At 39.1% G+C, this 27,757-nt stretch overlaps 1 protein-coding gene and 1 long non-coding RNA gene across 2 annotated transcripts in view; one reads left to right on the forward strand and one right to left on the reverse strand.

Annotated features, from left to right (window-relative positions):
• The window catches only part of si:zfos-588f8.1, a 94,404-nt gene that overhangs the window by 33,833 nt on the left and 32,814 nt on the right, over nucleotides 1-27,757 (forward strand). The window contains 14 exon segments of the mRNA XM_057840120.1: nucleotides 15,475-15,569; nucleotides 17,652-17,714; nucleotides 18,021-18,120; nucleotides 20,676-20,776; nucleotides 22,688-22,817; nucleotides 22,898-22,987; nucleotides 23,104-23,220; nucleotides 23,299-23,433; nucleotides 23,562-23,683; nucleotides 23,799-23,940; nucleotides 24,034-24,229; nucleotides 24,698-24,773; nucleotides 25,154-25,246; nucleotides 27,374-27,487. Of these exon segments, the coding sequence (XP_057696103.1) occupies nucleotides 15,475-15,569; nucleotides 17,652-17,714; nucleotides 18,021-18,120; nucleotides 20,676-20,776; nucleotides 22,688-22,817; nucleotides 22,898-22,987; nucleotides 23,104-23,220; nucleotides 23,299-23,433; nucleotides 23,562-23,683; nucleotides 23,799-23,940; nucleotides 24,034-24,229; nucleotides 24,698-24,773; nucleotides 25,154-25,246; nucleotides 27,374-27,487 (1,574 nt within the window).
• LOC130918433 (uncharacterized) lies at nucleotides 923-10,423 on the reverse strand. The gene is made up of 3 exons (XR_009063745.1): nucleotides 10,249-10,423; nucleotides 9,912-10,080; nucleotides 923-1,493 (listed from the first exon to the last, which is right to left on the reverse strand). It is a non-coding gene; the product is annotated as an uncharacterized LOC130918433 (long non-coding RNA).

A 27,757-nucleotide genomic window follows, 5' to 3' on the forward strand; every position in this document is an offset into this window, starting at 1 on the left:
GCCTTTCATTGGCATAAGCTTTGGCAAATCTTCCACAACAAACATAACTATTGTGGCGAACGACGTGGAGAAGAATGACAGGAGACAATCTTTTTCTTAACACGCTTAATTGAACACAACGCAGAACATACTGTATACCATTTGCAGCCACCACTGACAGTCATGGTTGCCCAACTTCCCATCATGCATTTGGGTGGAACAGTTAAGTCGCTACAGTATCATTTAGTGAAAGCGCAACAAAAATAATATTCCTATCTCTCAAAAAAATAATGTTCACAAAAAGAAAAGCGCTCGATGCGAAGAGAACTGGCATTCCCAATCAAAATAGCTATGCAAAATACACATAAAACTTACTCAGACTTTACCTTGGCTAGCTCTCTAATTTAAAACTAGCCATTGACACCATGTGGTGTATTTCAATCACTACCTTACGTAGTTAAAGACACTGTGGAAGACTGGCAGGGAGCCCATGTGACGTCCCGCTTGGCGACGTCAACATTGGCGAGCTATTAGTTTATTTTTTGATTGAAAATTGTACAAATTTTATTAAAATGAAAACATTACGAGGGGTTTTAACATAAAATTACTATAACTTGTACTCAAATTCATCTTCTTAAGAACTACAAGTCTTTCTATCCATGGATCCCTTTAAGCAAAAGAATGTTAATAATGTTAATGCCATCTTGTGGATTTATTGTTATAATAAACAAATACAGTACTTATGTACAGTATGTTGAATGTTTATGTGCGTCTTATCTTTCCATTCCAACAATAATTTACGGAAAAATATGGCATATTTTAGAGATGGTTTGAATTGTGATTAATTACACTTAATTATTTTTTAACCTGTGATTAACTCGATTAAAATTTTTAATCGTTTGACAGCCCTAAGTGTGATGCTTGAGACATATGGAACCCAGAATCTCTTCTGAAGATGCATTTTTACTTTAGTACTGCTTGATTTCAATGGAATTGTTTTCAGCATTGTGGTTCTCTAAATGCTTCTCTTAGTACTTCTCTGAAAGTAAATCGCTACATATCTTCAGGTTTTTATTGCGCAGTAACAGTGCTAAAAATACTCTTTTATCCAGAAAAGCCATGTGCGGAATGTGAAACTACAGAACTGCTGAATGAGAACGTCAGCTCCGATCTGTAACAGTGAGTTAAGGGGAGTGTGCTGCTGTAGAATAGTAGAAAAGAAGTAAATATACATCGTAAGGAGCTACAGTGACTTAAAAGCACGTGTCAGCCATCCATCATCGGCCACATGACTTTTGTCCCTTGACCCTCTTGACTCAGCACTCAAGAGGCACTCTCAAAAGTGCTGCGACTTTAAGATGCAGCCGAGTAAGTGTAGCCTTGGTCCCATACTGTGTTATGTGTGTCAGTCTGATGTAGAAATTTCCCCTCCATCAGCAGAGTTCTGGTCCCATTGGCAAACGCATGGCCCCTGTTCATTTCCAGATTGCAGTCTGTTTCAGTCTTGTCCAGAACTGTGGTTGCACAGGGAGACAAGGAGACGGGATTGGGCTTTGTTGGGCTTGGCATTTCAAGAGTCAGAGATCAGTTTCCAGTTTGTCAATGGTCTTGGATTAGGAGCAACTACAGCAACATACCGTCAAAGATTGCATTTCATTCACATTTGGAGTGCTGTTGACATTTCTCAACATGCCATACAAAACAGAGATTTATTTTATGTGGAAAAAACATCTACTTTGACACAACCTCACAGCTTTTGCAGCTGACTAATAACACAGCTAGCCTGAACCTGAAGGTCTCTCTACAGAGGAAGCAATAACTCCTAAAAGTATGCTCCCTGCAGTTTCTCTCCATGCAAGGAGTGCTTCCATTTTATGACAAGTTGGGATTGAGATTTAAAGGGAGAGTAAACGTTTCTTTCAAGAGGTTTACTTCTACAATGGAGCCTCTTCCAACCTTCCTAAAGATTATGTAGTTTGTTTTTTGCACTGGATACTGACAGGATTACAGTGTTAGAAAATGCAAAGAGTGTGTGTGATCCATGTGTCTACCCTGTGGCTATAGAGGAGCTCTACAGACCTGGGTCACATTTTGAAGAGGTGAGATCACTATTTGTGCTGCTGGACTGGATGGCCTCAACCTGAAACCACTTTGCAAAATGGCCGTCCTACTTTTGCGCTATGCGCCGCTTTGTTTCTATCATAATTTCCATTATGTTTTAGATGTAGCGCCAGATGTAGGCCTATGGCATCACAATGGTTCAATTATGTACATTCAGTCTCAATTTAACTTAAATTTTGGAGCAATATGTTAATTACTAATTGCCTTAGAAATGTCCCTTACAAAACACTTACTTACTTACTTACGTAATTCTACTTGCTTTGTGTGTTATTGAAGGTCTCTACGTCAAAGGTACGTTGGCAATGCATGCTATTTGTTTTTACAGTCCAACCTTCTGAAACAAATCGTTGTTGAAATGTGCCATTCACATTAAGCAACAATTATTGCAGTCCCACATGCACAGACACATCAACACCCTCGAGATCATTTTCAATTGCTAGAACCAACTAGACTATATAGAGTAGTGCAGTGGTACTTCGACATACAATCGCATAGACACACGATCCCTTCGACATCTGATGTCAAGTTTGACTCGTCATTTGTCACATTGTTTTCCTGCAAGACGGACGCACGGTGGATTTTCATGTGAGATAAATCAACATGGGTCCCAAGAAGGTTAGTGCAGGTGGTGAAACAAGGAAAAAAGTGACGCTTACCATTGAAATTAAGAAGAAAATTATCAAAAAATATGAGCGTACTGTGTGTGTGCGTGAACTGGCTTGACAATATGGCTCACTTACCTAAAGACAAGCATTTTTCTGCGGTATTCTTGTTTTGAAATAATTCACATTATGAAGGCGGCACAGTGGGACAGCAACATGTTTGGAAAATCTCTTTAAAAAAAAAAAAAAAAACTTTTGTTTTCAGTATCGGATTGAGACTCTGTATCGGCAGATTCTCAGAATCAGGTGACTCAGATTCGGGTGCAAAAATATGCGATCGGGACATCCCTTGTACTAAGGCTAGATTCATATCTCAGGTCTTAATGCATGAATCCGATTTTTTCGTGTTTTTCCAACTCGAGTGAGGCATTAACTTGACGGTCTGAGCAGGACAAGTCACATAGAAGTGGACAATTTCAAATCCGATCTGGGTGACTTCCGTATGTGGTTTACTGGACTGTCTCAGAAAATTAGAATACACAATATTCTAATTTTTTGAGACAGTCCTGTGTATATATACAGGACTGTCTCAGGAAATTAGAATACACAATATTCTAATTTCCTGAGACAGTCAGGAATTAGAATACACAATATTCTAATGAGACAGTCAGGAATTAGAATACACAATATTCTAATTTCCTGACTGTCTCAGGAAATTAGAATATTGTATATTCTAATTTCCTGAGACAGTCCTGTATATATACACAGGACTGTCTCAAAAAATTAGAATATTGTGTATTCTAATTTTCTGAGACAGTCCAGTATATCCGATCTGGACCACATTATTCCAGAAAGTGGCGGCGGTCTGAACTGTCAAGTCTCCCAAATCGGGATTCATGCAGCAATTATGTCAGCAAAGAGCAAGAGCGACCGGCAAGACTGCTGCGATGTAGCTGTTAATTAGCGTTAGCGCCTAGTTTGAACTCTCCTTTTACTTCGCTTGACCATAGTCATTTAAAAAAAAAAAAAAAAAAATTAAGAAAAGGATAAGCTTGATAATGCTCAGTTTCTTACTGTGTGCCAAAGAGCAATATTTCAGTATTGCTTACATGTCCGAGTCAGGTTAAACTGACGTGTGCGTCAGTTCATAGTTATTTGTCTTGAGACTGGTCGCTATGGTAGCAGTGTAGCTGTGCATTAGTGTTAGCACCTAGTTTGAACGCTTCTTTTGGGGAAGGGGCAGGCTTGACAACAGTCATTAAAAAATAAAATGTGTTGAGGATAAGCCTGAAAATGCTTGGTTTTCTCTCTGCTCCAAATGAGCAATATTTCAAAATTGCTTACACGGCCGGGAGTCGGGGCAAACTGTCCGTATGTGTGTGTGTGTGTGTGTGTGCGTCATATGTAGTCATTTGTTTTGATGCTTCTGCGAATGCGGGTCAGTTTCCTCAGCGCGTCTCGGACTGCGAATTAGTGCGCATGCGTGATACTTGAACAGGCTCAATGGAAAAGGGAATCTGAACGGGCACACACACACACACACACACACAAAAAACCCAGATATGGCAAAAAATTGGAATTGTGCATTAGAACCGTTGGTATGAATCTAGCCTAAGTCTTGTTATTTATTTTTGGTTACACTTTATTTGAACTCTGTGTCCTAAGATTGTCACAATGATGTAATGACATGTGTCATGAATATGAATGAGGATTTATGACAGTATTGAGATTTTTTCAAATGTCTTTGGGTTTGGATTTGGGTTTCGCAACTGTGTAACCATTAGAACAATTAAATACATCTGTCATAAGCATTCTAGGGCTGCAGCTATCCATTATTTTAGTAGTCGATTAATCGATGAACTAGTTAGTTCGAGTAATCGAGTAACATGAAAAATTTAAATACCTGAGCTGAGCCTCAAACGGTTAAAAATAATAAATAAATGAATAAGGATCTAAGTACAACAAAAAAAAACAACAATTGGCTTACTTACATGGCAAAAGTCCGCTAACTTAAACGCTACAAAATGCTAACTTTTTATTTTTACAATGCTCTTAACAAATGGTTCAGGCAATATACCTATAAACTAAATTACAAGTGCATTAAAAAACATTAGCTCAAACAAAAACTGGTCTTAACAGGGAGCAGCTGGATTCAGCCATGTAAAATGAGGCAGACCAGAGGGCAATTTATCCATCCTAATCAATAAAACGAAATGCAAACACTTTGAAAATAAACCATTACTATGCCACTTCAATTAAACGAATACTCGAAGCAACAAAATTTAATCTGAATATTTTTTTCTAATCGAATACTCGAGTTAATCGATTAATTGTTGTAGCACTAAAGCATTCATTAATGTTCATGAGTGTCTTGTCATAATTATGATGTTCTTATGACAGTCTCATGACACAGAGTTCAGATAAAGTATTTTTTTTTTTTTGGGGGGGGGGGGCAGTTTAAAATAAGTAACAATATTGTATTGCAGTGGGCCTGGAAGAACAGGGTTTGTTTATTTGAAAAAATGCCCCTCCTCAAATGGGCTCTGTTTTTACCATATGAAAATATGGCAACGCCACGTGGTGTCTTTCCTTTTCTGATGTTCTTTGTTTTTTGTTTTTTTGTTGTTGTTTTTTTGTGTTTTTTTTTGGGGGGGGGGTATAAAAGTTCTGAATTCCTCTTTATATTCCAGTGTCATTTTGAGTATTATACCTGCCTAAAAGATTAGTAGTTAATGACAGTGTTGTTATTTACGTCTTCTCTAAAGACCATTTTAAGCGGCTAAGATGTGATTGAGTATGTGGGAGAGATCTTTATGACAACATGCATTAGAGCAGGCAATGATTCTGTACAACTGACATTTGTTGTGGAATTTAAAGTCCTCTTGTATGCAGTTTGGAGCTTTTTCACCATCATAACTTTTCAGTGAGTGGTGTTGATAATGCATGACATCCTATCCCCAGAGCAGCCTTGTATGTGCTCCAGTAACAAGCAATGACTCACATACTCAATGAGTATTGTATATAATTTTGAACTGGTCTGACTGGTTAATCCTTTTGTTTTGTGTGCATCTTTTCCCCCTTGTTTAAGCACTTTCAGGGCCTGCCTCTTTTCGCAGGATTGGTGGATACATAAAAGACAAGTCAGCTACTCCAAAGATTAAATGGTCAAGAATAAGCATTATAAATTTAGCCTTGCTTTATAAGCAGCCCAAATTAAGTTTGTGACATAGCTACACAGGGAGTTCCTGTCATGCGGAACCTTATTTAACAGGAAGCGGCTACAACATGGGAAGTAACAGCAGTGTTTCTCCTTAGTTTTTGCCAGGACTCTCATGGGGTGTGGATAGACCAGAGTATTGTATGTTTCAGGAAATGCAGAGGAGAAGCTGGCCATTCTGTCTGCAGATCCATTGTTTATCTCCAAGTTGCTGTATATGTTGTGGTTGCACCTTACTAATCCTATGTTTTACCTGGCTGGGTGGTATTGAGTACAAGAATGGGGAAAAGCCTGCCCTTTTTTTATTTAGCTGCCACATCATCTCACTATAATACCAACGTATGAATGACAAAAATGCTACAACCACTCCATTCAGAATTGAGATGAAATGTAGAACTAGCTGTTTGTTGTAGCAAAACAGTTGTTTCATGTAAGCAACAGCTTACATTTAGCTAAATGCTGCAGCATTCTTCGTGATCTATTTGTGGTACTTTGACCACAGCATAATATGGAGATTGATGTGGTATCCAAGAAGACATAGGTGGGGCTGCTTTAAATGGCTCAAGTCTGGTAAAGCACGACACAACAAGACAACCAAAACTTGTGTTTCAAAAACTTCATTCACATTTTTTTAAACCCATAACATCTGACATGTACTGGACTGTCTCAGGAAATTAGAATACACAATATTCTAATTTTTTGAGACAGTCCTGTGTATATATACAGGACTGTCTCAGGAAATTAGAATACACAATATTCTAATTTCCCGAGACAGTCAGGAAATTAGAATATTGTGTATTCTAATTTCCTGAGACAGTCCTGTATATATACACAGGACTGTCTCAAAAAATTAGAATATTGTGTATTCTAATTTCCTGAGACAGTCCAGTATATCTAGTTTTTCTGCTTACTTGACTTGGCCACAGGAAACTGAAGCAGAGAAATCATGGCGATATATATATATTTTTTTTAAACATACATGCATGTGAGGAACTACGCCAAAGATCAGGGCTTGCAAATAATGGCTGGTCAGGTCTGCTCAATGTTCTGTATATGTGTCTGCTGGGGTCTACAGAAAGTGGTGCTCACATTGCCAGAAATTTGGTAATGAAAACATTGTATTATGACTAGACTGTACATTACTCTGGTCTATTATGTTCTTGTGAGGAGATCTTGATAAGTTGCATTGTTATCTGCAGCTAATGCTTAGCTGTGTTCACACCACTCATGATAGTGCACATGATGCATACATGTGTCGGATATCTGCCGTTTTATTTAACCATTTGTTGGATTGCTCAAGCATAATTTTCACACAAAACAAGACAATGCTATGGATTTTGCATGGATTGTGATCCGTGCTATGTTGGATAGGTTCTCTTTTTCAGTCAGTCAATGGGCTACTAGCTTTTTTCCCCCTACTTGATTGCGTTGTCATTTTTGTCTTTTTCTGCTTACAAGATATTCAATTTTATCTGGAGTTTCTGACTTGCTTGAAATGGTAATAGTTAGGGATGTCCCGATCCAGGTTTTTGCACTTCCGATCCGATACTGGCCGATACTGATACCGACCTATCTGAGCATGTGTTAAAGTTTAAAATTATTTAGCCTCCTTACTGAGTTGTCAGACTCTTGTTGAAAAAGGTTTTAGTACTCTTGATAACAACTAGCCAGCTGAATTAGGTGAGTTTGAATAACACACAACGGTTGGTAACAAGAAACCGACCTGTTTATTCAGTGACAAACACAAAACATTATAAATAACAAACAGAAATGGCATAGTCAGTCAGTAAAACGTGCAAATAATATTGTAAACTGTCTTAAAAAAGCAAAACACACCAACAACTCAGTGGAAAATCCCACAAATCCCCCAAGCTATTAGATGATTTTAATGTTTCGTGCATTAGTTACAAAAATTGTATAAAAAGCCTCTCAGGTTTAAATAAACGACTATTTCAGTATCAAGTTAACATTTTAAAACAGTTAAAATACTCAAGTCCCCATTCTGTATCAGCAGCTTTAAACTACTGGACTGTCTCAGAAAATTAGAATACACAATATTCTAATTTTCTGAGACAGTCCTGTACATTAATCCGACATTTAAAGCAGGGGTGTCCAAACTTTTTGCAAAGGGGACCAGATTTGGCGTGGTAAAAATGTGGGGGGCCGACCTTGGCTGACGTCCTTTACATAGAACAATATACAGGACTGTCTCAGAAAATTAGAATATTGTGTATTCTAATTTTCTGAGACAGTCCAGTACATTCAATTCATTTAATTTTGTGAATCAACTGTTAAAGTTGTTAAAATTGCTCCCGTTATTCCATAATTTCCCTTCTGTCTACTTTCGACATGTGAAAGTTTTAAAACTGTTTTGAAGATAGATTCAAGTCAAGATTTTGATTCCAAGCGAACCTAATTAATAGGTTCGCTTGGAAGTCTCACAACAGCCTACTAGGTAGGTCTTCTGCTTTAAGATGGCGGCTGTTTACTAACGCATCTGGTTTTCAATGCTTCAATGTTGCTATCGCAGTCGAGTCTGTTGTGTAGCATCTGGTTCTATATACATATGATATCTATTATCTCCAGTAAAACGACGTTGACGTAGTTTGTAGGAGCTGTCAACAGCAGTCAGGTATTCTTGTGTTTTTTATCCAGCGGCATGAGTTGAGCTAAAGCCGTGAGTTGAGCATTGGCATTACCTGGGTCTAAGACAAGTTATGTGTACTTTCGGGACACAATGCGGTCAGTTTCTCATTACGTCCTGAAGACCGCGCTGTGTATTAGTTCCGCTTTACTTGACATATTTCAATAATCGGAATTTGGATATTTGTGAATCGTTCTCGAATCTTCCACGGCCGAATCGCGTGTTGGATGGTGAGTGTTTACTCATGTGAGATAATGGCTCGTCATCCAGAATGAATTCTTCGGCAATGACTCTTGTTATTCCCTGGGCTTTGGGACTGTCGAGTGCCAGTTTGTCACGCATAGCAAAAGTTTCTGCCAGTGTTAGTTGCATAGGACCTTTCTTTTTGTTTTCGGTTTTCTCAACATACTCCTCATATTGTTTGTGGTAGTATTTCGCTAAATGCTTGATTAGGTTGGTTGTATTAAAACTTCTTACAGCTTTACCACTACGCTTGACTTTATTGTGGCATATGTTGCTCTCTGCCTCTTCGTCTTTGTCGTCCTTTAAGGTGAAATGATCCCACACAGCTGACATTTTTACCGATAAAGTCTCTCTGTAAATTGGGAGACGAAAATGTAAATGTAGTGTGTTGAAGGTGTGCAGTAAAATACGGACCGGAGTTTAGGGAAACCGAAGCAAAAACTGGAATGGATTATGTAAATCGGTGCGCTGGAAAACCCGGACCAGACTTTAAAAAAAAAAAAAAAAAAAACTGGATCGGAAGTCTGGATTGGAATTTTTCCCGTGTTCCGATCCGATACCGATGCGCATTTTTTTGCCCATATCGGCGTCCGATCCGATCCAAATATCGGATCGGGACATCTCTAGTAATAGAACTGCCATTTGCCTTTAGCAAATACGTACATTTGGAGAGGTTGTTGTCATCCTCATGTAGTGGATTGAACTCGGATAAAACATTTCCCACTATTTAGTTGATTTGTACACCTCTGTACGAAAATTCTATTAATGGTGTGGTTGTACACAAAGGGAAGGCATGGTGAGATGTCAAGATGTTTTGTGTTGAGGGATATTAATGCCACTGTAACAGAGAGCCACATATAGAGGAGGAAGTGAGTAGCAATGTGGTTAATCACTGTCAATATCATGTGACCCCAACGAAGTGCATTTTTTAGGAGGAGCATTGCAGCAACTCAATGACTTGGGTACTTTGAGTTGCAATTTGTCTTCATACCACAATACTTGTATGTAAAGTTTATCATGAACTAAAAGCTTATCAATTCAAATGAAGCTTAAATGAAACAGGAATAACTACTTGCTATGACCAGATTTTGCCATGAAAGCTCACCATTGTTTTGTGAATAGAGGAATCTGTGGCAGTTAGACAATGTAGAGCCCCCTGTGAATGTATCCAGCCTGTAAAGAGGTGTGAGTGTCATGACCTTGGCAGCATTCGTGGAGCTTTTTAAATCAAGCTTGACCGCCAAGGCCACACTTGAGAAGATGCAACACTGCCCCTGCAAATAGGAAGGCATAGAATCCAGGTATCAGACAAGGCTTAATGCTCACCTTGGTGCAACCTTACATTAGATCTATTTGTCTTGACTTTACAAAGGTTGTCATCTGCAAAGTTTGTTGTGCAAAGCAGTAAAGTTATAAGTGGTACTGTTTGTGAACGAACTCACCCAGTTCGAATTCCAAGAACTTGGTGTTTGGCTCACTGGGAATGTGAGCCTTCATTCTGGTCACCTTGGCACAGCTCAAGTGGAAATGTACCGCATAGCTGGCACCAAAGAATCTGGCTTACAGAAAGAAATTGATAAAAAAAATAGGGGTGCACGATATCTTTTTTTTTTTTTTTTTTTTAAACCGATACCAATATCGATAACTTCCTACTACTCAAGGCCAATATCGATACGATAACCGATAATATATATAATTTCTAAATGTATATTCAGAGGGGTTTTTGAACAGGTGTAGGCCAAAAATACTAGTGTCAGATTCAGCATAGACTTTCGTTTGACCTAACCAGAATTTTTACGATGACATGAACATTATTATAATGAACAAAACAAAGACAAGAACAGTTTTGACTTCAAATAAAGTGCCCATATTTATTTTTTCAAATAAATAAAATTTGAGTCATTCATTCATTCATTTTCCATGCAGCTTTTTCCTCAAAAGGGTCGCGGAGGTGCTGGAGCCTATCCCAGCTAACTACGGGCAGTAGGCAGGGTACAATCACAATGAATTAGTCAATATCATTGACGATGTGTTCCCCTGAACAATGAGCACTGAATTAAAACAAACATAAACCCAACAGGTATTGTGCTTTGTCAGCAGATAAAACATTTGGTGCAAGAGGAGAGACTTTTGTGATTTTGGTCCATGAAACAACTCAAACGCACACAGCACAATCCACCGACACCGTGCCAAAAATATATTATCGGGCCTATTAATAATGTTATTGGACATATTGTGATGACATCATAATTCCTATTATCGGACCGATAATTATCGTGCACCTCTAAGAAAAAAAAACATCATCATGAAAAACTTTCATATTCATACCAACAATGTGTGCATGTATACACACTGATTAGTAGTAGTTGTCTCCATTTGACTGTCTCCACCTCTGACTGTTCCTCCCATTCTCCTTTCCACAAAACTTTTCCAACTCTAATTTTGTAAAGAATGCAGATGCCACCGCATCATTCCACTTATGAGGTTTCGAAAATGTGTCACTTCCTCATACCCGCCTCTCATGGGCATGCTCATGTGCTCTGATGATGCTGTGACATGTTTAGTATTCACTCCATGGTGCAGAGGCGTCTATTTTGCTCAGCTTTCCCAGGGTTTTGTGCACTGAGGTGCAAGTTTGCTGGAGCGGGTCAATCAGAACAGCTCTGTGAGATGCGATGAGAAAGATAAGTCTCTGTGTTCCTCAAGTGAAGTTTTGATGAAAGTGTAAGTAAAGTATGTATTATATTGTTATCGATTTATCAGTAAGGGTGACATGAATTTTTAGCCCTTTTTGCACAGAAAACCACAAACTAGTCACATTTATCTGCCTTTTGACTTAAACAGGGTAACAATTCCAGCTAACTGTGATATTGCTACAGATGTTTTCCCAGCATTGGCTTGGGCTATGTTAACACCGCAGGTCAATTCGGTTTTCTCTGCCCATATGCGACATGTGTCTGATATATTCACTCAGCATGAACAGTCCAATTCAGATCTTTAAACTCCAACCTGCGCTTCTTTCATATATGGATAGAAAACTGATTAGTATTCACTGCCTCTGCACGTACCTCTTAGACGTCAGATTTATACGTCATCAACAAGTGAAATACGTCACCACTGTTCAACCAAACCAACAACAGACACGAACAAGCAATGGTGAATAAAGGCACAGAAAATGTTTTCTTTTTTGACACCACATCTGAAGCTATCAGGTTAAAAAAATGTTGGCTCCAGTAGCATAAAATCTTAAGTTGCCACAAAAGCGTGAACACAGAGACATCCCGAAGGGAACATATTTACTTCCAAAAGCATTGCAACAAGTGATAACGTGTCGCAGTGCGCATGCGTCACAGACACGTTTCCTTGACAAAGCAAGTCGCATGTGTTTATCCAATATCAATAGCTGCACAAAAATATCAGAATCAACAAAAAATTGGGTATCTTGCCCTATGGTGTGAACATAGCCTTGGAAACCTGCACCAACTCTCTTAGGCTGCTTTTACACCTGTGGTTAGTTTGTTTTGTTGTGATTCAGTGGGTAAATAGATACGCTTGTCTCTTTTTCCATTTGGGGTGTTTGTGTTCCCAATGCATCATTCTGTATCTGGTTAAAATGTATGCGTGATCGTAGATATCACATACTGTATATAAGGCTGATGCATGTTGTGATCCCGTGGGAACGGGCATCGTCAACGTAGGCCATTTTGCTTCGGGATCATTTGATGTACAGTGGGGAGAACAATTATTTGATACACTGCTAATGGGAAAACCCATTGGCAGTGTATCAAATACTTGTTCTCCCCACTGTACATAACATTAGACATGTGCCAATTACCGGTTTCAAGGTATACCGTGGTATGAAAATGTCACGGTTTCAAAACCGCAAAAATTTTCCGTCCCAAAGGTATTAGCTTTTTTTTTATGTCCCAAAAACGCAGGGTGAAATCCCTCGCTTGCAGCTGCAAGGCTCAACCCTCCCCCACCGGTTGTTGCTCAGTGTCAGTGAGTCAGCTGTGCTTCATGATGGCTGAAGGAGGTGAAACTCCTGAAATGTTTCCCCCATCAAAGAAAATGAAATCGCTGGTATGGGAATACTTCGGCTACAGAAAAGTTACAGACGGCCGCGACCAACCGACATGTAAAACATGTTTGCAAAGTGTGGCTGCTGAGGAGGCAATACCTCCAATATGATTTTGCATTTATACAAAATTAAAGGTTAATAAAGACTGTCATGAACGTTTCCCACCAGCTACGATAGTTGACTCCAGCGTGTTTAGTGTGTCTTACGGTGGTAAAACGTGGTGTTTTTTTTTCTCTCTGGTAACTGTCTGTGTTGAGAAAGAGTGTGTGTGGGAGTGGGGGTGCGTGTGTGTGTGTATAATGTAAACATTATACGAGTCAAACGTGCTTTTAATGGAAAATAATTATTTTTGCTCTAATAGTAATTATGTTGAGCTGTGGGTTAAGATTCACCTAAAGGACTGCATTTATTTTAATTTTATTCATAATATTTCAGTTTTATGTTATTTTTCAAATTTATTTTAACTTAACATTATACTTATGTTCCAATTTGCTAATATGTTTTGAAAAATAAAAATCCTGTGCAATGGAAAAAAGTTTTATTTTTTTTAACCCGGATATCTCAGAGTAACGCACTTTAGAGCTGTAATTGCAATACCGCGAATCTCTGATATTTTGGCTTAAGGTTATCATACCGGCACATGCCTACCTAGCATATATAGCTATAGTTGGATCAATTTGCTGTTCGGTTGCTGTGGCTGCTATGTTCACATATGTCCAAGATGATTTGATCCAAAGGTTTGTTTCCGAACAAACACTCGAAATGGGGCAGGTGTGAAGCTCCCTTAAACTGCTCAGACACTAACTCAGCATAGTAAAGGGACTTCTCATTCTATGTCAGTAAAAAAATCCTCTCTTAGAGATTTTGTATTAGGAGTTTATGAATTACAACTAACTTTTTTAGCCATAAAACGGGTTGTTTGTGTGTGTGTGTGTGTGTGTGTGTGTGTGTGTGTGTGTGTGTGTGTGTGTGTGTGTGTGTGTGTGTGTGTGTGTGTGTGTAGGTGTGTGTGTGTGTGTGTTCTTATTCAAATATTGTTAATGCTATTTACCTTCAGGTGCCCCAAAAAAAATCTCACTACGCTTACAGTTTCGGTAGTGACTACCAAAAGCAGGCCACACATGCAAAACACCGGTAAAAATTGAGTAGACAAATCATCTATTGTGTACTTAACATTTTATACTGTTTGTTTGGCTAGAATTTCCTTCCATTCGTTTGGTAACTTACTTCTGCAAAGCATTTCCCCTAATTTTGTCATTTTTACACCTCAGTGCAAACACAGTACTTTTGGTGTACCATGTGTTTATTTTTTTGAATGTATATGTATTCATATGTGTATGCATATTTTCATTGCCAGTTTGGCAATGTAGTATTACCAGTCCCTCTGGTTGCACTGGCAGATATCCTATGAATTTCTGATTCTTATCCACATATAATGAAGGACTGATTATGGCATCAGTTAACGTCATTTGTTTAATCTGGTTACACTTCCAAGAAGCAAATCTTCCTGGCCCTCATTTTGAAGAAATCCAGGATAGGGTCAATGGAAACGTGGCAAAAACAAAACAGACAACAAACCCCAGTGCATGAATAAGTCTTACCTGTGCTGGATCAAGTTAAAAACGTTGACTGGCAAAATGACTGAAACTTAGACTAAAGCAACAGAAATTGTCACCAATTTACCCTATGGACTTCTAATAAGACAGCACTGTAACAAATGGATCCTGCCTGTGCTTCAGAGCATACAATGTGGTTCCTATTTAACATGCAGAGAGTCGACTTCCCCTGCGGTGGCCTTTTGTTGTATGACTGTGTATCTGTAACCATGCGAGCATCATTAAGTAAAAGAAGAGAGAGAGGAAGAGAGCTATTCTGTTACCATATCAATGTGAAAAACGAGGGGCCCTCAGTGAGGCCTGATGGCTAGGTCCTCTCTGCTCGTGGCTCACGTCTGGCCAATCTGTGGCACAGAGTGGCTGTTCCACTTCCATTTATCGTCACTGATCTATTCTTACACTCATACGCACTCACTGACATCCACAGATTGAACAGCGAAATTAGTGATAAGATTTTGAAGGAGGCAAATGGGGAGAGGGGACAATGAGTTGCAGATGCTTGGCCCCAGTGAAACACACACACACACACACACACACACAACCATGAACATGATACCACCCACATCAGTGGTCTCAGCTGCTGTTTAAAAACAAGATGTAACCCTTGCACTATAGAGTTTCTCTGATGTCACAGTGATTTAATGTCACCAACTTCACTCAGTACAGATTGATCTACAGATTGCTCATTCAACGGAATTCTTTCTCATGTTATTTTTGTACTTGGTCACACTTTTGATTTAGAGATTTCAATTGAGTGTTCAATTCAAGTGAGCATAGTCGACAATGAGATTTAGAATTTGGGAGCAGTAACATAAAGAATTTATCTTTGAGACATTGTAGAACTGTGGTATGGTTGTTTCAATTAATTGACTATGTTGGATTTAAAAATAATAAATAAGCAGTCCATTATTGTCAAACTATCTTTACTCGCTTGAACAAATCGGTTTTCTTCCTTCTGCTAATTCCTTCAGGCCTTTGGAAATGCAAAGACAGCCCACAATAACAACTCCAGCCGTTTTGGTAAATTCATCCAGGTCAATTACCTTGAGACCGGAGTGGTAAGAGGGTGAGTAATTCGCAACAGATTACAATTTCATGCAAGGGTATGTATATAGCTGTTTTTGCATGTATATTCCTTTCCTGTAACTCTTCATTTATGTGTTGTACGCCAATTGCTTCCTCTTTGCATGGTCATGTGCATCCTCCTCTGTTTTTTCTGTGTGTTTGTGTGGGCTTAAACTTTCAGCTACCGTCAGCTAGTTCCTTTTTCTCGGCTGCCAGACTCTGGTAAGGTGCTTCATCAAAGTTTAAGCAAACACGTCACTTCCTCATCTGCAGATGTCTGCTCAGTAAATGTCTTAAAATAAACAGAAGTACAATTCAAGAATGAACCTTTTGGAAACATTCAGAATGCCAAACTAATGTTCAAACATGACTTTATGCCAGTCTTTGTTCATTCACTTTGTTTTAAAGATAAGACTGGCAATACGGTTAACATAGGATGGTTGACCGTTATTTATTTGTTTTTATTGACCAAACATAAATAACAAAAGTAATGTTTTGAGCAGATGAGTGACCCTTAACGTAAACCTTTTGTTTAACTGAGTATATGGCTGCATGCTGGTCCAAATAAAATGTTAAAATCTTTAAACTATTGCAATTTATAACTGTCGCTTTATAAGTATTGCTTGTAAAATATCAATGCAATGTTATGGGTTTTTTTTCTCCACCACGTGCATTTCACATTTAACTGTCATTCATCATACAGAACATTAGATCACCATCAAATCATCATTGTGTTCATGTTTGGTATTTGTTTTGAACTGTTCTCTTTTGCCATGTTAAGTGTTGTGTTGAACAGAATTTTACCAGGAAGGTTTTGTCTTAGTAAAGATCTGTATGGCTATACCCCCAAAGAGCCTATTGTATATTTTTCTGTGCAACACAAACTACCGTGGTTTAGAATCCATAAACAGCATCTGAAATTTTTTGCGTCATGCTTGTGTGGGTTCTGAACATTTTTCAAAACCAATTTCGATTAATTTGAATCTCTAAATTGCCCATTAGTGAAATACCTGACTAAATAAATGACTGAATGAAATGAATGACTGACTGAATAAATGACTGATTCAAAGACCAGCCTTCTCGGCTTATTTCGCTGAACGGGATAAGCGATGGAAGATGGATGGATGGCTTGATGAAGGCATGAGACTGTATACATTAATAATCCTTGAAGGAGATATTCTAGGAGGAATTAGGGACTTCATTTGACCATCCCCACAAATATTTAAATTTTCTCAGAACATTAAATGTAAAAGCCAACAAGGCATTTTGCATTTATGGCACAAAGTCTCATCACCCTTGAGTGAATTGTTCTGAATCCAATTGGATTGCAATTCAATCAGAACTGTTAGTGTTTGGCCGTATTGTAGCTCTCCCGCAGCAGATGTGCTTGTGTAGCCTTCCTCTTCCTATCTGTGATGCAGCAAAGGATTTGACCATGTAACAAAGCCAGCCTGTCTATTCCTCCATCTCCAGTGGCCATTCAAACAGTCCTTAGAGGAGATCATCTTACATTCTACCATGTTTGTTTCCTCACTGGTGCCTGAGCAAGACTGTTCCACCTTGCTTCAGGGATGTCCAAATCAGACTATTTATCCATTGCTCCAACTCTGACTCTCTGCCTCTATTTTTATAAATTTGCCACGAGGACTGGCGTGAGAGTTGTTTTGCCTGGCTATTGAAAAAATAAGCCTAGCTTTAAAGTCTGATTCAGACAACTTTATGACCTTGGCTTTGTGGAGTAGGTAAATACTACTTCTTTTAAAATGGCTTGTCTCATGACTACACCAGCCTGAAAGCATACCGTTACTTAACTCTTGTCTCACACACTCTTTCCGTGCAATAAAATCTATGCAGTGTGTTATGTGCGCCTTCCGTCCGACCCTATGCTTTGTTCACCCTTTGATTGTTCAAACCATCTGCCCTCACTTCTCCCTGTTTCTCCTCTCATTCCTCACTACTCCACTTTCCCATATGACACACACATGCACACAAACAAACAGGCAATGACCTTCAGTGTTAAGTGATTCATGTGCATTGTTTTTCTTCTTCCTTACCAGCCTTTCATGATCCCTCTTTCTTGCAGTGCTGTGGTGGAGAAATATCTCTTGGAGAAGTCTCGTCTGGTCTCCAGAGAGAAGAACGAGAGGTGAGGACATGCAGGGTCTCGAACCCCCACCACTCCCTCCCTCCGTCTGGCCTCCGTGGCCTCTTTGTAAACATATGAAGCTTCCCCAAGGATCCTCTGGGAATTTCATATAATATTGGACCTCACCCTTTGAGTGAATATCCCTATACATATTAGTTCTGAGACAGAATGATCTAACTCCCCAGTGATGCATGTAACAGCTTAAGAAATGAACCTACAATGATGAAAACGATACATTTTCTGAAAAGTGTCATTACTTTTATCTACTTAATGAATTAATTTATATAATAAATTATGGTGTTTTAGGAACTATCATGTGTTTTACTACCTGTTGTTGGGAGCTTCTGCGGAGGAAAGGAAAGAATTTAAGTTGTTGCCACCTGAAGACTACTTCTACCTTGAGCAGGTAAGAAGAAGCGAATTTCGTCCCAAACAAATTATTCCATTATAACTAAGGTTGTAACGATACACTAAAAAATTATCTCTGTTCAGTTTCCTGAATTGTTGGGCTGGTTAATTTTTGGTACAAAAAGGCAGAAAATATTTAAAATGCTTTATTTTAAAAAGAAATGTAAACTACAGAACTTGTGTAGAAAAGGAAATATTTGGGTGACATTTCAAATTACTGGTACACAGTTTTAAAATAAAAAAAAAAAAGAACAAAAACATTTAAAAAACTGTACCATTCATAACAAAACTGTACACTTTGAACACTTTGCAGCAACAGCCTGAAGATGAAAAATTTAACATATCAGTCAGTACAGATCTTGTTGCAGTGATTCTAACAACCTGATTTTCTTTTGTGTAGATGCAATATTCATTGTAGAATGGTGCCGTTTTAAATTGGTTAACTTATTTGACTCGTTTCCTGCATCTTACACGATCTCTCTGGAGCAATGTCGACACACACCTTAGGATTCATCCACCTCCCTTTGTCCGTTGGTATCTTTAACGGGGAAGCCAAAAAGGTTCCCAAATAGTATACCCTAAAGAAGTAGGACTGTCTTCTAGCTCAGGCTTCTCGCTTCAATTTGTCTTCATGCCCTTTGTGCAGCTACTCGCGCTCGGTTCTCTTGGTCATTAAAGCTTTCTGACACTTGGAGGAGAGGTGGGCAGTAACGAGTTACATGTACTGCTTTACAGTTACTTGAGTAACTTTTTGAGAAAAATGTACTTCTAAGAGTACTTTTACTAAGCTATGCTTTTTACTTTTACTTAAGTAGATTTTAAAAGAAAAAAACACTACTCTTACTCCGCTACTTCGGGCTACACGAGTCGTTACATTTTTGTTCTTCTTTCTACATAATTAGGTGGGGGTTTTTTTTTCCCCAGCGATGCCAATAGTAGAGACGTGCCTGGTGTATTATCGGGGTAGCTCTACCGATTTCACCAATGAGATGTCGCAACAATAATCACATAACTCCATTATACCAATTAGATGCAAGCTTGCCATTCTAGCTTCACGCCAGCCTTTTCAATCATGTGGTGTCTTTAAAGCATCGTAAAAAATGAAGTATTGGATCTAGAGCACTGCCCTCAACATGACTCGAAAGCGTGGATTTTAACATCTTTCCCAGTTTTTATTTGGCTCCTATTGACTACGGAAAACCGAAGATATGATCCTTTTAATTTCAAAATAATAATTATGAAGGAACTCTTCACTATTTAAAATAGGAACTATATCTACACCAGAGGGCAGTCATGCTCTTTGGACGAATAATGCTTCATTTATGTAGTTTTTTTTCTCTCGTCGGCATTCAGTGATTTTTTTTTTTTTGTGTGTATGTTTTTTGGCCTGATGTGGTTATTTAATGGGTTATTGTACAGTATCATTATAACAACAGTTCATATAGATACGTTTCTGCGGAGAGAGAAAAAAATACCATTGTAAAAGAAGTGTAATATATACAGTCAGGCAAATAAGTATTTAGTCAACCACCAATTGTGCAAGTTCTCCTACTTGAAAAGATTAACTCTCAACCATGAGAGACAGAATGTGGGGAAAAAAACAGAAAATCACATTGTTTGACTTTTAAAGAATTTATTTCCAAACTAGAGTGGAAAATAAGTATTTGGTCACCTACAAACAAGCAAGAATTCTGGCTGTCAAAGAGATCTAACTTCTTCTAACGAGGTCTAACAAGGTCTAACGAGGCTCCACTCGTTACCTGTATTAATGGCACATGTTTTAACTCATTATCGGTATAAAAGACACCTCTCCACAGCCTCAGTCAGTAACACTCCAAACTCCACTATGACTAAGACAAAAGAGCTGTGGAAGGACACCAGAGACAAAATTGTAGACCTGCACCAGTCTGGGAAGACTGAATCTGCAATAGGTAAAACGCTTGGTGTAAAGAAATGAACTGTGGGAGCAATTATTAGAAAATGGGAGACATACAAGACCACTGATAATCTCCCTCGATCTGGGGCTCCATGCAAGGTCTCACCCCGTGGCGTCAAAATGATAACAAGAACGGTGAGCAAAAATCCCAGAACCACACGGGTGACCTAGTGAATGGCTTACAGAGAGCTGGGACCACATTAACAAAGGCTACTGTCAGTAACACAATGCACCGCCAGGGACTCAAATCCTGTACTGCCAGACGTGTCCCCCTGCTGAAGAAAGTACACGTCCAGGCCCGTCTGCGGTTCGCTAAAGAGCATTTGGATGATCCAGAAGAGGATGTTTGGCCTCCGTTATTTCCAACAAAGGGTACATAACAAAGTATTGAGATGAACTTTTGGTATTGACCAAATACTTATTTTCCACCATGATTTGCAAATAAATTCTTTAAAAATCAAACAATGTGATTTTCTGTTGGTTTTTTGTTTTTTCCACATTCTGTCTCTCATGGTTGAGGTTTACCCATGTTGACATGTTTTTTTTTGTTTTTTTTTTTTAATCCATCCTGGCGTTCTTGTGTTTGAATTAAGTTTGAACCTTTGTGTTTTATCCAGCAAAACTTTAAGATAGAAGATGAAGAGGACCTGCATCATGACTTTGAAAGACTACAGCAGGCCATGGAGATGGTTGGCTTCCTTCCTGCTACCAAGAAACAGTAAGTGAATATGTAATCGGTATTGTCCAATTTAATACTTTTTTCTTAAAAGGCCTGTTTTTCAAGAATAGATTTAATTATTCCTGGCACGCTTGTAAAACACTTGGAAAGGAACTACAAACAGGAATCAATTTTCCTTTCTGTCCGATTTTTTTGTCCAGTGATTGCCTTAAACACCCAACACTTAAAAAAAAAACAAAAAAAAAAACAAAAAAAAAAACTAGCCACTAACTAATGTAGTATAGTTGTGTGTAGATACGTAGAATGTTTTTTTTTTTAATTATAATACTTTCACATTAGGCTTAAAGAGCATATGACACGAGAAAAAAAGTCTTAAATGCCATTATTATGTGAATTAGAATCATATTTTGAGACGATTCGACTATATATAACAATTTAGAAAAGCACAGATGACGAGAAATTAGTCTTTTAATCTGCCGGTTAGCCACGCCTACCATTATAGGGCTTTAGTGTCCCCAACAGGTGGATGACGTCAGCGGTAGACTGGGCTCATCGATTTTACTATTCAGCCCATTGAGGGGGAATTATTCAGAACGAGGAAAACGCGACGAAGAGAGCCGCAAAATGTCATTGTTTCAGTCTCTCTACTCCAATATTTTTACAGGATATTCTTTTTATCCAAGTATTTTTCCCCAATAGCTATATAAATGGCTTGAGAAGGACCAGTCAGCCCATCGAGGGGGAACTATTCACAACGAGGAAAACGCGACGAAGAGAGCGGCAAAATGTCATTGTTTCTGTCTCTTTACTCCAATATTTTTACAGGATATTCTTTTTATCCAAGTATTTTCCCCAATTGCTAAATAAATGGCATGTTCATGACAAATAACAGTCTTGTGCTGAATGGAATATGAAATAATAAAAATGCATTTATTCAGGACGACATGGCAAAATTACTCCATAATGGTCAAAAATGTCTACTTCACCTTTACTGTCGCACCTCTCGAACAATATTTTATGACACCTAAATCGGACATATGTCATTTCCCTTCCCCGGCTTCGGAGAATGTAAACAAACCAGAAGCTGTGACAGCTAGCCGACATGCTAACCCGAACCGAGTGATGTTTCAAAGTCTTCGAAGTGGAAAATCACACATAACTATCCTGGATTATTTGACATGACGACCCGGTTGTCGATTGTCTTAGTGGATCGGCAAACCGCCCGGCAGAGAGCAATTTACAGTTCGTTCCCCGGAGGAGGGTGGCTGGATTTGTTGTGCAGCTAACGTGCTGCTGCTAATTAGCATTAGGAGAGCTTTTTACATGCCTATCAATGATCAAACGTAAGTAGTCCTTCATTTAAAGGAAGTTTGTAGTGTTTACTTTGTAATCGCTGTATTCGTATTTGACATAATACAAAACAAGATGTTTACTCACTTCCTCGTAAGTCCAATGGTCCCACAGTAAATATCCACGGTGAATGGGAACCTTTTGAAATTCCAAAAAGGCGCATACGCCTCTCCCTCATACAGAATGATTTTTCTGCAGCCGTTTGGCTGGCGTGATGCGAAAAATAAACGTATTAATCCGCAAAATCGGCTGAATCCTTCGTCCTCATACACAACAGTACACTGTAGCGTGAAGAGGACGTCTTCTACCGTACACGTCACAGCGCCCTCCTCCTCAATGCAAGACCGAAGCCGGAAGTCACTCATTTTCATGGCGCGGGATTCAAAAAACTAAATAAAAATAGCGATCGCTTCCACACACATCCAAGCGGCCCATATCATTCAGGGGCATAAAATACCGCGTGTATTAGGAAATAAACATGCTTTTTCGTGTCACAGGCACTTTAAGTGGTAAAATTGTTAAAGGTTTTAACTGTTTCCTCATGTATTAAATACCATATGTTGCTCCTTTCAGTTTTCTGTATTGCATTTGTATTGCTAGGATTTTTTCTGTGCTTTCGGCCATTTTGTATCTTGGCAACGTGACCTACCAGAAGAAGTCAACAGGTCGAGATGAGGGCTTAGAGGTGGGGCCACCAGAGGTCCTGGCCACTCTGTCTGACCTGTTGAAGGTAACCTTATGTATATTTTACTTGTCGGAACCATGTTTAGTCAGCTGTGTGCAAGTCTTAAACATGGTGGTCTCCCTCAGGTGAAAGAGGAGCTGCTCGTCGAGGCGCTGACGAAGAGGAAAACGGTGACAGTCAATGACAAGTTGATCCTGCCCTATAGCCACTCTGAGGTATCTGCTGGGCCCACGCTCCCAATATTCAATCATCTTATGTTTGGGATGGACAGTGGAAAGCACAACAAACCACTTCTCATTATCCCTTTGTTCGATTTGTCCTCTCACATTAGGCAATCACAGCCAGAGATTCAATGGCAAAATCTTTATACAGCGCCTTATTTGACTGGATTGTCCTACGCATTAATCATGCACTTCTTAACAAGAGAGACATGGAAGAATCGGTCCCAGTAAGAAATGAAACATGCTAATATTAACACTTCAAAACTGTGGTGCAGTCTTGACTCTGTATGATGTCTGTCCTGTAGCGCTTGTCAATCGGTGTCCTGGACATATTTGGCTTTGAGGATTTTGAGACCAACAGCTTTGAACAATTTTGCATCAACTATGCAAATGAGCAGCTACAGTATTATTTCAATCATCACATATTCAATCTGGAGCAGGTGAGCTACCTTTTCTCCTCCACGTATACACCTTTTTTTTTTTTTTTTCATTTTCATGTCTGAACATGATAGTTATGAAAACAAAATGCGTGCCAAGAACTGTTCTATGGAACTGTTTTATTCTGCAGGAGGAGTACCAAGCAGAGGGAATCACTTGGCACAACATTGACTACATAGACAATGTGGGCTGCATCAATCTCATCAGCAAGAAGCCCACTGGCCTGCTTTACCTGCTGGATGAGGAGAGCAAGTAAGAAAGACAATGTTTGTTTTGTTTGTTGCAGTTGAACATGTGCGCTACAATTTCCTCTTCCTCATTTTACTTGTCCCTCATCCCCTCATTTTTTTCTGTGCCTATTATCTAGCTTCCCTCATGCCACGGATGAGACCCTATTAGCCAAATTCAAGCAGCAGCATCAGGGAAATAATTACTTTATGTCCCCACCAATCATGGAGCCTGCTTTTGTCATTCAACATTTTGCTGGCAAAGTTAAATATCAAATCAAGGTAAGTGGAAGGAAGCACACAGCAATTGTACAGTAACTCAGATTTTTCTGATGCAGTTAATAATATTTTATATCAAACGTTTGGCCACTGCAGGATTTCCGGGAAAAAAACACAGATCATATGCGTCCGGACATTGTGGCGTTATTGCGGAGCAGTGACCGAGCGTACGTGCGTCAGCTCATTGGCATGGACCCTGTGGCCATGTTTCGATGGGGCATCTTGCGTGCCACTATCAGAGGCATGGCTGCCTTTAACGAGGCCGGTCGTTCATGGGCGGCCAAGACTGCAGGTACATAAGCAGTGTTGCTATCAGACTGCTTTGGGTGGTATAATGTTTTAAAGTCAATATAAATTCTGCTATTCAATGAAAACAAGCAACATTCATGTTCTTGTGGAAAAAAACTTAGATATGTCATGTGTTACCTTTTTTAGACATTTGAACGGCTAATACCCAAAGCTTTAGAGTTCTACAGTTTCTCTGCTCTCCACAATAAGCCTTTCGGGCCAGCACATAAGGAGAATATTGAGGCCAGAAACGTGAGGCTTTAGCCGATTGCTGACATTTTTCTCAAACTGCGCAATCCTCTGCACTATTCTGGTGCTTGCAAATGTAGCGCCTGACGTAGGAACTTTTTAAAGTGGATTAACAAGATTAAGTTTTTTTAAAAAAAATACAAAACTGTTGCAATCATGTGGCTTACATACGACCCTGTTTTTTCAATCGAATGTGTATACTTTTTCCTTCCATTCGTTGTAGGTGTTGTACGTCCAATCTCCAGAACTCCTTTGGGAGAGATTCAACGGGCCAATGCTCCCATAGAGCGACTTTACAAGTAAGGACAGATGTAGAGTATTTGAATTTCAAACTGAATATGATCATAACACATTTTTGTTTTGGTCGGACTGGTTTTCTAACTGTGCAATCTTTGTACTTGGATTACAGCCAAGCGACTAGCTCGTTTGTCAGTGTGTTGTGTGCCTTTTGCTCTCTTTGCATTTTAAAATTTTTGTTCACCCTCCAAATTAAATTTATCCCTATAAAGATCATGAAATCATTTTCTCTGTTCGATGCTGTGTGTGTGCAGTGTGCATACCAATTTTCTGTCTGGTGCAGGATGAGCTGAGGAGACAATTTTCACAAACCCGCACTCTCCTTTTCTTCTTGACACTTTTGGTGACCACAGTGTGTGGCTCTCTCCTCTCCCCTCCGCAGAAGAGCGTCTATGCTCGATTTCTACTTTGATCTCTCAGAGGAGCGCCCTCTTGAGGCCTTTGAAGACATCTTTGCTAGCTATGAAAGTAAAAAGTAAGTGAAGAGCAGGGGAATTGGCTGAAGGCATTATACCAAGCAGGCAGGCAGGCAAGCAGGAAGGTAGGAAACATGCTTGTTTTGGCCCTCTCTGAATTTGCATACGTCTTAAAAATGAAAAATCAAATGCATTCCAGGCCATACTGAAATTATGTTAATTTTGTAAAGGCTGTGATTATGCTTCTTTAACTCTGAAACCACTGAACAACAAACTGCTCTCCGTTAACTTCATTCTTGTAATTGCCATCATCTTCTCTATGAGCTGCTCCCGTACGTATTATTATTGAGGTTATAAAAGTGGGCAGCTCAAATTCCAAATGCCTACTGTGCTGTAAGAATTCAATTCCAATGTAGTTGAGACGATGTTTTAAACATAAAGAAACGAATGCACAGACTTACAAATCATGTTCAACCTTGTTTTTTAACAGAAATGACTTCAAAGACGAGATATTTCATGTTTAAACGAATAAACTTATCGATTTCAGCAAATATTAACTTACACAACGTATTCCAAATAGCTGAGAAAGGTGGCAAAAAGACTGAGAAAGTTGAGGAATGCTCATCAAATAGGTGTTTTGGAGCATCCCTCAGGTGAACCTGCTATTTGGGAAAATGTGGGTGCATCATTGAATATAAAAGAGGGGTCCCTTCATTGATCAGTAATTTACAAGCAAGAATGGAGCAAGGTTCAGCTCTGTGTGAAGTGTGAACAAGTAAGTGTGAAAGTCGTCCAACCTTCACCTAAAATTACAAGGAATATGGAATCATCTTGAGTCTATAATATATTCAAAAGGTTGAGATTCTGAAGAAATCACTGCATGTAAATGGCAGGGACGAAAACCATCATTGGCTGTGCTTTGACCTTCAATCACTCAGGAAGCACTGCATCAAAAAACTTACATCAGTGTGTATAGGATATCACCACATAGGCTCAGTAACACTTGCCAAAACCAGTGTTGGTAAATACAGCTCGGCGCCAAACTTTTGAACCATACGTACACTATGGTTCAAAAGTTTGAGGTCGCTTAATCCCAAACTTTTGAACGGTAGTGTAAATAACTTACACATATTTGAAGCCACCATTAATGGTGAATGGTACATACAGGTTTTGGAGAAACATATGCTGCTATCAAAGTCTTTCATGGACTCCCCTGCTTATTTCAGCAAGACGATGCCAAACCACATGTTACAACAGTGCTGCTTCGTCATAAAAGAGTGCAGGTAATAGACGGGCTTGCCTGTATTCAATTAAATATATAGCAAGTTAAACATGATTTGCAAATCATTGTATTCTGTTTTTATTTATGCTTAACACAATCTCCCAAGTTCATTGGAATTGAACAAATAACTTGATATAGACTAGAATTAGGATCGTTCTGAGACGGAAATAAACATAAGGTTATCTACGCCTTTCAAATCGTTACAGTACATTGTTGCACTGATTAAATCAACCAAGCCTATTCAGATGCAGAAACAGTTGAGTTCATCTATAATTTCATTTTGGCGGTTCCTTTCCTGCCTGTCTCCTGCTTTCATGGTCACACATGGTAAGTATAGAAAATTATTGCATGAACCAGGTCTGAGGGTAAGCCTTATTATTGATTAACCTTTACCAACTTGGCATTTAGCCCAGTAATTTGGATTGAATCAACACAAATAACTTAGTCCCTTCCAGCATGGAACCAGATAGGCAGCTATATGCATGTTGACTACCACATTTGGCGCAAAATGGGTATGAATCATACACCCACCCCACCCCAAGCTCTCAATTCTTTATCTCTTGTATGTGCGTGTCTCTTCTTTAAAAGGAATATAGTAGCATGGTTGGGTGGTTCAGTATGCTCTGTGCTCTCCTTGTAAATAAACATGGACAGTAGGAGTTGGCATTCTGTGAGTTATTCGTCACAGATGAGCAGAGTTTGAATGTTTCTCACCGTCAGACCCCCAACTATCCTGCTCTGTGTGTTCCTGGCTCTGGTAACTGTTGGTCTGTTTCCACTGTGATGTCCAAACTGTTTGGGTTTTGTTCTCACCCTTTATTTATTTATTTATTTATTTATTTTTGACCTGCCTTTCCCATTCTCTCCGTCCACACTGTTTATCTTTGTGTGTGTTGGTGATCAGAGACATGCATGCGCAGATCATCAGCTCCATTAAGAACTTGCAGCTGGATGGTGAGGACCCTCGCAAGTTGCTGCAGTCCTGGGGTCGTCTCCGCTTCCCTCGACATGTCCTCCAGTGAGTCTGCAGACAGACTGAGTGGTGTCGGAGATTAACAAAATCAGTGCAGTCAGATTAGGATAATAGACATCACACAACTGAGTCTAGTGAAAATACTAAAAACAGCAACTTTCAGTTTTATTGGAGAGTGTGTTTATAGAGCTAGATAACTTGAAGGCTGCAGCTGAAATGCCTTGATAAACGGCATGAATAATAAAATCAGAAGGCATGTGAGGAGCAGTTACCCTCCAGCATGTTATAGCAACATGACCCTAATATTGTATGAAT

The sequence above is a fragment of the Corythoichthys intestinalis genome, chromosome 7 (assembly GCF_030265065.1).
Source record: "Corythoichthys intestinalis isolate RoL2023-P3 chromosome 7, ASM3026506v1, whole genome shotgun sequence".
Classification (NCBI taxonomy): Eukaryota; Metazoa; Chordata; class Actinopteri; order Syngnathiformes; family Syngnathidae; genus Corythoichthys; species Corythoichthys intestinalis.